We start from the raw sequence: 12,760 nt of genomic DNA, 5'->3' as shown, positions 1-12,760 counted from the left end.
AGAAGAAATAGTTACATTTTGGAGAAATATCTATGATGATATGGAACACAACAAAGATGTTAAATGGATAGAAGTAGTACAAAATAATAAGAAATTCAAATGTACAGGATATGGAATGGGATGAAGTAATGGTCAGAGAGATTGAAACAAAGTTAAGAAAAGCTCCTAACTGGAAAACTATATGCCCAGATGCAGTACCTAACTTCTGGCTAAAAGTATTAACAGCTTTACATGAAGATTCAGCCACAAGTAAGAACTTTTTATATGTACACTCAGAACAGTCTCCATCCTGGTTACCAACAGGGAAAACAATACTCCTACTTAAGAGCAAACCTGCAAGCTATCCTAAAAACTATAAACCAATAACTTACTTTCCAACAACATATACACTGGAATTGATGCCGAAAGAGTTTAAAGCCATTTAGAAGAAACCTCAATTGTGGCACCAGAACAAAAGGGTAACAAAAGAAAGTCATATGGAATAAAGGATCATTTATTATTAAATAAAGTCATTATGGAAAACTATAAAATGGAGAAGAATTTAAGTATGACATGGACAGACTACAAAAAAGCATTTGACAGCATCCCACATTCATGGATAAAAGAGTGCTTAAAAATGTATAAAATACACCCTGCACTGACCGATTATATTACAGTGACCATGAAACTGTGGTAAACCACTTTGCAGTTAAGCCATTATAAAGGACAAATTATTATTTCAGGGATAAAAAATCAAAAGGGGATATTCCAGCGTGACACTATCACTGTTGCTCTTTTGTCTTGCCCCTAATCCATTAAGCTGTCTACTTATCAGATAGGGACATGGCTACAATTTGGCTCCCAAAAAAACAACAAAGTGTAAAGATTTATCTTCTTTTTGTGGATAATTTAAAACTGTATAGTTCATCAGATGAGGAACTGAAAGCACAATGCAAGTGGTCAAAACTTTTTCAGATGATATAAGAACATAATTTGGTCTTGATAAATGTGAAAAAGCAACCTTTACAGCAAGAAAGCTGCATCATCAAGAAAACATCAGTCTGGTATAGGAATGTGATATAAAAGAACTAGAGAAAGAGGGAGTGTATAAATACTTGGGAACTGATGAAGGCTCAACAATAAAACATGAACAAATGTAACAAAACTTAGCAAGGAATATTTTAGAAGACTAAAATTAATATTGACAGACGATGCAGTGGTAGCACTGTCACCTCACAGCAAGAAGTTCTCCGGTTCGATTCTCGGCTGGAGTGCCTTCTGTGCGGACTCTGCATGTCCTCCCTGTGTTTGTGTGCGTTTTCTCCAGGTACTCTGGTTTCCTCCCATGTTACAAAGACATGTGTCTGCAGAGTTTCTCAGGGGGCCTCCACTGAAAATTGGCTTCATTCCAAGTCGGACTTTACCAGTAAACAAACATTAAATAAATAAAATGAAAACAGCAATGACATCTAAGAACAAAGTCCAAGCTATAAACCAATTTGCTCTTCCTGTCCCAACATAGTTTTGGTGTGAATGATTGGCCCCAAAAGGTGTTGGATTGGTTGGACAGGAACACAAGTAGGATGCTTCATCCTTATCAGATGATTTATAAAAATCAATATATACCAAGATTATATATTCCCGCTCTGAAGGAGGTATGGGCCTCCGCAAAACTGATTACATGTATGGATCTGAAGTAGTAGGACTGCATATATATCTGCTGACCTCACAAGACCCAAATTTAGTGAAAGTTTTAAAACATGAGGAGAATAAACCTAAGATGACTTCCCTGCTTTGTTTAGCAGGAGCATATTGGTGTCAAGCAGGAATGGAAATCAAACCAGAAGTAAATAAAAATCAAGAAGCAACTGAATGTGCCAAAAAGCATAAGAAAGAACATAAGGTGAAGGATCAGACGAGAAGGCAAGAAATGTGGAAAATGCATAAATATAATTGCAGGTACAAAAAACTCTTGGAACAACCTCATGTTGATAAGGATCGAACACAGGAATGATTAAGAAGAGGTGATTTTAAACCAAAAGATTAAAGGTTAATATTGGCACCCCAAGATAGTGGACTATGTACACATTGGTTTACAAAGTCCACTGAACATGTGGTAGAAACAGACAAATGTAGGTTTTGTAAAACAGAACTGGAGACAGTCGCACATCTTGTTGCTGGTTGTGATATACTAATGGCAGAAGGGCTGTACACTGAAAGGCATAATAATGTGGCAAGACTGTTGCACTGGGGATTGTGCAAACATTATAGTACTGAAGTAGCTGAAAAACATTGGAAACATGAACCACACAACATTACAGAAAATGATGAAGTTTATATCACATGGGCTCACCCATTAACAACACTTCAAAAAAATAGATGTGAGAAAACCAGATATAGCAGTCCAGGAAAAAAAGACAAATGTAGCACTGATCACTGAAATTGCTACACCCAGTGACTATACTGTCTTACATACAGAGATACACATAGTCATAAAATATCAGGATTTGCAAGCAGAAATGAGGGCAATGTGGAAGGATACCCAAACAGTTCCTATAGCAGTAGGAGCAATGGGCCTTATAAAAAAGAATGAATTTACAATTGTACTTAGATATATTACTGATGCATATGAATTGCAGGAAGTCATTACTAAGCACACTGCAGGTGCTGAGAAAAATCACTTCTTTTTTTTTAAAACAAGTTTATTATTTTTAATATACAAAATAAATATCATAACAATCTTATACAAGCAGTTAAAATGTAAATAGTTATAACATTTGATAAAACAACCAAAATATTTACAGAGACATCCACTACAAATCAAATCAATTGATTAGAAAAATCACTTCTGGCTAACATCAAAGACTGAAACAATACTAATTTCATGAACTTTAATCACACTTTGACTTAGGAAAGGCATTCATTCCCATCATGGTATTAGAAACCCAAAAGACTTGGAAAAATTATAAAAAAGGTAATCATTATTTTCTTCTGCATCATCTCAACATAATGGTTTTATCTGAAGCAGCTCTTATACATGGTATGACAGTTACTTGCAGAAGAGATTTCAGATAGAGCTCACGGCCAACATCAAAGGGGAACCCAAAGATTCAGTTCCTGGTCCCTTATTTTCATAGTGTTTTACAACGGTATAATGTACTGCAAAACATCTAAAACTAAACAAATAAGCACACAACGCAACATGCCTGCATTCTCTTCATATAGCTTATATAAACAGCAAACTTTAACTGTGCTTCAGCCAACTGCAAAACTGATTTAATGACATGGGTCTCATGTTAAATATGCTAAAACCAAAGTCATGCTCTTTATCTCTGGAAATTCAAAGAAGCCCATAAGTTCACTGATTCAAATGCATTCAAATGACTACTGTCTGAATACTCTAGTCTCACCCAGCAAACTTCTAGGCATTATCAGCACTTAAATTCTTACCTCCACATAAAAAATGTCACCTTAAAAACTGACCAGAAACTCAGTGATTAGACTAGAAACATAAAAACTTGTGCTTTTTTGCTTCCTAGATTCGCATGTACATAAATTACAGTTGCTTAAAACCTTACCAAAACAGGAGATGTCCTCCTTTTCACTGTTGCAGTATTTATCACCTCTGAGATCTTCTGCCAAGGACAGTCCAGTATCCAGCCAGTATACCAAAGCCTTTATTACCTGCGGAGTGTTGTACATCAGAACCATGCTCTCCATGCAAGCATAGGGCATAAAGGTGAAGGACATACAAGGTCTTATCTCTACACAGATCATTGGCTATGGAAACAGGCATCTCAAGTGGGGGTGGTTTATTTCCTACAGTGGAACCCCCCCCCCCCGGAGAGGTTCCACAGCAAGGGTGGGTAGGGGCACTTACAAGCTCCCAGACTGGGTGCTGCTCAGACAGGCTTTTTACCAATAAATGGCAAGGGCCACAACAGTGCGACTATGACTTGCAGAAAGGAAAATTGTATTCTGTTTGTGTATATGCACCTTGTAATAATCTGGAGTATTCAGCTTCCTTTGCTGTGTGATCCCAGATAGTCTATATTTAATACTTTTCGAAGAATGAGGTGGGAGAGTTCATGGAAGCCACAAGGGTACACTGCAGTGAATGTAGAGCTAACATCTGTTATTAAAGCAACACATAATATGGGTAGAGAATTTATCTTTACCTAAAATGTCGTATGATCTCAGAGTTAGTATACAGTGGATATAAAAAGTTTACACACCCCTGTTAAAATGCCAGGTTTTTGTGATATAAAAAAAATCATTTCAAAACTTTTCCCAACTTTAATGTGACCTATAACCTGTACAATTCAATTGAAAAACAAATAAATCTGTTAATGGAAAAATATAAAAAATAAAAAACGTACAATAAGATGGTTGCATAAGTGTGCACACCCTTAAACTAATACTTTGTTGAAGCACCTTTTGATTTAATTACAGCATTCAGTCTTCTTGGGTAGGAGTCTGTCAGCATGGCACATCTTGACATGGCAATATTTGTCCACTCTTTCTTGCAAAAGCACTCCAAGTCTGTCAGATTGCAAGAGCATCTCTTGTGCACAGCCCTCTTCAGGTCACCCACAGATTTTCTATTGGACTTCGGTCTTTAATTTTCTTCTGGTGAAGCCATTCTTTTGTTGATTTGGATGTATGCTTGGAGTCACTGTCATGTTGAAAGGTGAAATTCCTCTTCATCTTCAGCTTTCTAGCAGATGGCTGAAGGTTTTGGGCCACAAGTGACTGGTATTTGGAACTATTCATAATTCCCTCAACCTTGACTAAAGCCCCAGTTCCAGCTGAAGAAAAGCAACCAGGCTATACCTCATATCATGCTTTTCGGCCCCAAAACCCGGACCGAACCACAAAAGGAGGGGAAGTTTCCATATTTATCAAGGATATCCACACCTCCAGGTTAGTGGCATTGCACGAAGTATCGGAGACCATCCATGTGCAACTAACAGTGGGCAAGACTGCTTTTCAGTTCATAGCATCCTACAGACCACCCTCTCAAAGTCAGGAATCCCATTTGGCTTTCCTGAAAACATTGGAGAACATGAAGATCTCTCCGAACACCATTATATTGGGCGACTTCAACTACCCAAACATTGACTGGAAGCACTACTCAAGCCCCAGCACCTTAGCCCAAAGATTCCTGGAAATTATAAACTCAAATGCTATGGAACAACTAGTCACCACTCCCACAAGAGGGGACAACATACTAGACCTGATCATTACCAACATGGGGACTCTATGCTCCACACCAGAAGTATATCCCTCATTGGTAAGATCAGACCATAAATTAATTTCACTGGATGTCCACATCCCGACCCCACCCCCAACCCAGAAAACCACAGTGAAAAACTTCTCAAAAGCGAACTTCTCACTTCTCAAAACCAAAGTGGAATCCTTCAAGGCCCCAGGGCCAGTGGAAACTACAGCCCAAACTGCAGAATCCTATATAAATGCATTCTACGGACATCTCCAGGAATGCATGGATCATGCTATCCCAAACAAAACCAAGACCCAATCATCCAAAGGCAGGCATCCAGTCTGGTGGACCCCTGCCATAAATAAACTGTACAACAGGAGGAGGAAGCTACTACATGATAGAGCAAAATCCCTAATAGGGAAGGCATCTCTGATCAGTACTAGCAAAAATTACGATCCCTCATAAAATCCTCCAAGGCCAGCTTCGAGAGAAAAATTGCACAGGACACCAAAGACAATCATAAGGCTTTTTTCAGTTATGTTAGAAACTTGGGATGCAACTCCCAGACTTGTTCTGAGTTGATTCTAAACGACAAAAAATACACTGAACCCACAGACATCGCCAATATCCTGGCAGACAGGTTCAGTGCAAACTTCTCCCCCGCCCCCCCCCAAAAGAGCAAGTATCTATCCCGGCAGAGGGCTGCCTTCCAAACATCTCAGATGCTCATGTGAAGGCTGCCCTCTCCAAAGCAAAAAACACTGCTTCCATGGGACCAGATGGTGTCCCAGGTTGCGTCCTACATGAACTACAAGAGGAACTAATCCCTCAAATAAAACAGCTATACAATCTCAGCCTCACTACAGGATATGTGCCAAAAGAATGGCGTACAGCAACAGTGGTCCCACTCCACAAAGGTGGAGCCTCTACGGACCCTGGAAACTATCGCCCCATATGCCTGACTAGCTTAGTCTGCAAGGCTATGGAGAGGATCATCATGGAGCTCATAAACAAAGACATTGGGGACCTACAGACACTAGATCCTACCCAGTTTGGCTTTGTCAAGGGCAGATCCTGCCTTTTGAACCTGGTTGACTTCTTTGAAACAGTCACCAAAGCCATAGATGAAGGGAAGGTAGTCCACACAGCCTATCTGGACCTTGCAAAGGCATTTGACACAATACCCCACTCGGGCATCATAGATAAGCTATCCAGCTTAAATATAAACCCCTATGTCACAAGATGGGTCGCAAACTGGCTCAAAGACAGAACCCACAGAGTGAGAGTTGCTGGAGCCATGTCAGACTCGAAACCGGTCACAAGTGGCATCCCACAGGGTTCTGTCCTGGGACCACTCTTGTTCGGTATATACTTTTCCGAGGTACAGGCAAACGTGGGAGGACTATGGCTCACCAAGTTCGCAGACGACTGCAAACTGGGCGCCATAATCAACTCTCCAGCTGACACAAACATCCTTCAAAAAGGTCTCACAGAGACAGATAACTGGTGCCAGCACCATGGTTTAAAGCTAAATGCCAAAAAATGTATAGTCATACCCTTTGGCATAAACAATGTGCCCACAAATTACCACATAGGCGGAAACCCATTAAGTACAGAGAAAGTTATTAGGGACCTGGGGACCCAAGTTGGATAGCAATCTCTCCTTTGAAAACCACATTGCCAAAGTGGTTAGAAAGACCTTCTACATAGCCCACCTCATCACGAAGGGTTTCACATTTAGATCAAGAGAGATAATCGTGCCTCTTTATTCATCCCTCATCAGGCCCATCATAGAATACAATGCCCCTTTTGGGATGTACCTTACCCGACACCTGCAGCAATTAGAAAGACCCCAAAAGTATCTCACCAAGAAAATCAAGGGTCTCAAACAGATGCCATATGCTGCTCGATTAAAAAAAACTCCAGCTCTACTCAGTTGCATACCGCCTACTTCGAGGCGATCTATGCCTGACATACAAAGCTATGTCAAATCCAGAATTAATGGACATGCTCCACCTCAGTAAATCTAAATCCCTTAGAGCCACACGCTCGAGGGACTTGAACCTCAGCACAGAAATAAATAGAACTTGCTGGAGGGACAGGTTCATAACCCAGAGGCTCCCTTCGCTCTGGAATAGAATTCCAGTTCATGTGAGGCAGAGCACCTCACTGAATCTCTTCAAGAAGAATCTCGATAAGTGGATGGGGGATCGTAGGTTTGTCCCAGGGATTACTCCCGTGTCACTATCAGACAGAGGCACAGTAAACTAAACCTTAAAAAGGGCACAGTATACTCAAATCAAGGGGTGGCGTAAGCCATACAGAATCGGGCTAGGCTTATAATTGCCCCAGGGCAGATAGCCTAGTATGAACCTATGAACCCCAAAGCATGATACTACCTCGACCATGCTTCACTGTGGGGATGTTGTTTTTGCGCCAAATGTACCTTTTGGAATTGTGACCAAAAAGTTCAACCTTGGTCTCATCAGACCATTACACATTTTCCCACATGCTTTTTGGAGACGATGTATTGTTTTGCAAATTTTAGCTGGGCCTGGATGTTTTTCTGTGTAAGAAAAGGATTCCAACTTCCAGCCCTACAGCATAGCCCAGACATATGGAGAATACGGGAGACTTGTCGTCACATGTAGTACACAACCAGTACTTGCCAGAAATTCCTGCAGTTTCTTCAGTGATGCTATAGGTCTCTTGGCAGCCTCCCTGACCAGTTTTCGTCTTGTCTTTTCATTAATTTTGGAGGGACGTCCAGTTTTTTGCAAAATCACATTTGTCCCATATTTTCTCCACTTTTTGATGACTGTCTTCACTGTGTTCCAATGTATATCCAATGCTGTGGAAATTTTTTTGTACTCTTCTCCTGACTGATACATTTCAACAATGAGATCCCTTTGATGCTTTGTAAGCTCACTGTGAACCATGGCTTTTGCTGCAGCAGCCAACTAAGTAAATGTCAGGAAAATCCTACTAGGACAGCTGAACTTTATTTGGGGTTAATCAGAGTCTCTTTAATTGATGGCAGGTGTATACCCAAGACGACTGAATGCTGTAATTAAATCAAAAGGTGCTTCAACAAACTATTAGTTTAAGGGTGTGCATTCTTTTGTAACCAGCTTACTGTACATTTTTTTATTTTTTATATTTTTTCCCCTAACAGATTTGTTTGTTTTTCAACTGAATTGTACAGGTTATAGGTCACATGAAAGGTGCGAAAAGTTTTGAAATGATTCATTGTGGTCTCATTTTTATATATCACAAAAGCCTGCCATTTTAACAGGGGTGTGTAAACTTTTTACATCCACTGTATTTAGAAATAAAAGCTATGAAAATGCACAGGTAGATTTCCTCTGGAAAAGCATTTTTACTGGTAGACTTGATTTAGTTAATGGGCAGTTAATTAAATATTTTTTGATGCAGTGTCTTCTGATTATGTATAATATAATTACATGCATGTGTGGATGTTGTTATTTGCTAGTTGTATAGATTACACACGCTAAGTTATGTGAAAAACATTTTTTTTTTGTTATTTAGTTAGTTTAAAAAGAATCAGGCTAGTTTTGCCAGTAATGCTGTTTTCCTAAGTGGGTAGCTGTGGTTAATACTTTTTAAACAAAAAATATACGGTCTGTTTTGCCAGTAATGTTTTCCCTAGTTAGCTACCAATGGTCAGTATTTTATTTTTTTATTCTTTTATTTTTAATATTTTTTATTCTAACAAAAATCTAGCTTCTAGAAGATTAATTTAGGTGCAGTGTTGTTTTTTGGAAGAGACTGTATGCGAACATTGTGTATGCAATGTGTATCTGTTTTTGAGGAAGCTGGTCCATGTTTATGGCTTTCTTCTTCAGCTAAACTAGATGTAGATTTGGACTTAGATGGCTGTTTTAGGTGGGCTAGGGTGTTTCGGGGGGAGTGACTGCGTAAGTTTTATGTGGGCAGTGCAAAAACTCTCATTTTATTTTTAGAGCAGTGTAAATATGTTGTGTTTACAGGAATTGTAGTACCTCCGATCAAATCTTCAATCTACATATATTTTAAAACATCTAAACACTATACCAGATATGTTTTATTACATATCATATGTGGGTTCCAAGGAGAGAGGATAAATATAAACACACATTTTTCTTTTCAAAGCAAAGTACACTGCACCAACACAAACAGAAAATGGCACATGCCTTGCCTGTGTTGTTTTAAACAAAATAAACTGTAAGTCAAACTGATTTTCAATATGAAACCTATATCTAAAGGCAATGCCACTGCTAAGATGGTCACCCAATTTACACTTTCTCAGTAATTGAATATGGTAATTCTTAAAGGCAGCGTAAGTTTCTCTGTTACTGGCAAATGTGTCCCATGCTAAAATCTGTACTACATTAATTTTCAAGTGTTTTGCTTTATGTCTACAGTATTTTTTCATTTTATATTTGTTACCCAAGCTTTTGCAACTCATTCTTCTTTTCATGCAGCCTATGATGATAACTCAAGTGCAATAACATGCTTTCTGATACATTCCTTTATATTCACTCCTGTCTACACTTTCAGGTATGATTTTTTTTCTCCATTCAGCTAAGAGAAAATTTGCAGTGCTTTCAAAGATGGAGGTTAAGGTGACTAGCTTGTGAAACCTAGACATAAACACATATAATCTTATAAATATACACAGTCTACATTTTCTGCACTGAAACAGTATCAGTGTAGCACAGGAATTTTAAAAATAACTAAAAACAGGTGTACTCAAAGCACTGATGTATAAGATGCATAGGTATAAACAATGTTGTGATAGCCACACTCACCTTCAAGACCAAATAAATGATAATGAAGAAATCCAATACACCTATGTAAAATAAGACCAAATCTCACTTGTCAAAGCTGTACTGAGCCATCCGGGCAATGAAAGCTGCTTCTCCCACAACCTGGGCCATTCTACCAAGGGCTTCTCCTGCTGCACATCTCAAAATGGGATTCGGGTTATCTAGAGCTCCCATCACCAATGCAAGAGCAGATTTTCGGACCTCTTCTGGACCCAAAGTGCTCTTGTTTTCTGCTAAACCCTATGCATGAAATGAAACAAAAAATGCAGTTGTAAAATACAAACCTGTTCTCTATTAATAGTTTACAACCAATTCAGTTGCATCTCCACATCAATGTTGTATTTTAGCAACAGTTTTCTTCCAACTTACAGCAATTAAAAACTCTCTGCTCTCCCCACAGATTCTTCTATTTCTTGCAATTAGGCAAAAGTTAGTGAAGAACTGTATCATGCTTTCGTGATCCACAATGCTTGATCACCAAATATATGTGAAGCACAGGTACATAGATTCATACCTACTACCACCACTTTATACATAAAAGACAGAGACTACAATCTCAAGCATCACACCAATGACAAGCACATAATATGCAAGGTACAAACAGCCACAAGAGTGTACAATAAAACCATACTGCTGCCTTAGGTAATGAACAATGCTGGTCACACCCAAATATTATTTACACTGACCCACTGCAGAGCAGTATTACAATTACTGGCTCCTCGGGATTTTACTTACCTTGGTCCCAGCCTAATACTGTCTAGTGATTTCTTAACAATAGCAAATGGAATTTTTCTAAGGGAGTGTTCACATACAGACTCTCACACTTACATTCCCAGAAAACATTATTTTTTCTGGAGGAGTTAATGATATTGCTCCAGTAATAACACCACCTTCTTTGCCTTCACAGCAACACTCTACAGCTACACCACTCTAGCACACCAAGAAAACCAATTACCATTTAACCTTTAAATAAGCCAACCATTAATTATTCTATAGTAACAACAGCTCTAAGCAGCCACTCTTCAAAGGGTGGATGCCAACAGCTGAGATGTCAGAAGTTTGACTCTCGTATTCGTACAATAATCATAAAAAAAATCCTCAAGCTTCTGAAATTGAATTAGTAAAGCTCTCTACTTGAAAAAAAAAACTGATTTTGGTAAATTTTAATATGCAAGCAGCTGTACCCTTGGACAAAGAAATATAAAACAAATGGGTTTAACAGACTAATCAGGTAATCTTGTATTGTCACTCCAACTAGCAAAAGAGTTTACTGACATATCTATCTTTTACATCTGAGTTCAAAAAGCAACTGCACAGTCTCAAGGTAAGAAATTTTCAAGTTTGAACTTCTGTCACGTCACTGAAGTCCTATGTGTACAATTCAAAATCAAAGCAAAAAAATACACAACAGTTCTTCCTCTGCTTAAAAATACAGCTACAGGTTCTGCATTTCCTGCTTAGATTTTACTTTAAAAGTAGAGTTTCCTACTACAAATAAAACACAATATGGGGAGAAGCTAGAGTCCAAACAAAGCAATACATCCTTTGATGACAAGTAACATTATATTTAACTAAGTTTAATACAGCTTTTCTACATTTTTTACAGAAACACAAATGCATGCCTAGCTTTTTGCGTGAAAGGGCTGTAAAATCATCTATCAATGAATGAATGAAGTTGTTACCATAAAATTTGCCAGTCCTGCAGGACAAAGAAAAATAATGGCCCTATCCCTGTATTCTGTCTCCTACAGGCTTTTGAGGGGAGATCTATGCCTGGCATACAGGGCATTGTCAGACCCCACTCTGATGGACCTCCTGCATATCCACAAAACAAACAGCACCAGTATTACCCATTTTAAAGACTTAAACCTTGCCTGTGATATAAATAGAACCTGCTGGAGAGAGAGGCATGTATCCCAGAGACTACCCAGTCTATGGAACAGGCTTCCCATCCATGTGAAGCAGAGTTCCTCCCTAACCCAGATCAAGTGCAACTTGGACAATTGGATGGGAAACCAGAAAATCACCCCTGGCTTGGCACCTACGTCTCTAATGGACACAGGTAACCTGTAAATGGTTCATCTCCCAGGCCCATGCTTACACTTATCAAGAGTAGCAGAACTTGTCAGAGATTTGGGATGCATGGCTAGGCTTAAAAAGGCCCTTGTGGTCATTAGCCTAGTAAACACCTATGAACCTATAATGTTAAGAGTGTAAAGGGAAAGTCAACACCAGCAGAGACAATGATATTAATACTGACACTAGGATCGCTGAACTGTAGGTCTTACATGGAACAGCAAGTCCAGTTCAGTACATACAATTTACCACATAAAGATATACACAGTCAAGGAAGCAGGTGAAACTTATAATGGGCAGTGCAGAGTTTCCAAATTACTGTGTTGGCAATCTTCATGGGTCAGTCCTTGATGGATCTATGAATGATCTTCTCTTTCTCCTTCTCTTTGTTTCTCTTCTCTTCTCTTGCAGGTGCACATTTTACCTCTGCAGCTTTTATATCTGGGGGTCCCTGCAACCTACACAGTGGCATTACATGATGTCACATGCCATAGCAGGATAATGTGTCTAGGCCTTAGTTCAGTAGTTCATACTTAATAAGTGAAGACACTTCTTCAACTCAACTAAAACAATAAGGATTTGGCATCTACTGCTAACACATGACCATAAACCTGTTTGATTATACAAAAATCTAACAGCTGACGCTCAGTGAAGA

The 12,760-nt window shown here is 39.0% G+C and overlaps 1 protein-coding gene across 3 annotated transcripts in view; it reads right to left on the bottom strand.

The window, feature by feature from the left end:
- HEATR5B (HEAT repeat containing 5B) overlaps positions 1-12,760 on the bottom strand; it is a 2,176,461-nt gene that overhangs the window by 1,051,390 nt on the left and 1,112,311 nt on the right. For all 3 annotated transcript variants that reach the window (XM_044058540.1, XM_044058533.1, XM_044058548.1), the window contains exon 18: positions 10,079-10,269. In XM_044058540.1, the coding sequence (XP_043914475.1) occupies positions 10,079-10,269 (191 nt within the window). The remainder of the gene's footprint in view (positions 1-10,078; positions 10,270-12,760) is intronic.

The sequence above is a fragment of the Protopterus annectens genome, chromosome 1.part2, assembly GCF_019279795.1.
Source record: "Protopterus annectens isolate FY-2018-M chromosome 1.part2, PAN1.0, whole genome shotgun sequence".
In the NCBI taxonomy this organism is placed as follows: domain Eukaryota; kingdom Metazoa; phylum Chordata; order Ceratodontiformes; family Protopteridae; genus Protopterus; species Protopterus annectens.
The sequence above is the reverse complement of the archived record's forward strand: the minus strand, read 5'-3'. Positions and strand labels throughout refer to the sequence as shown.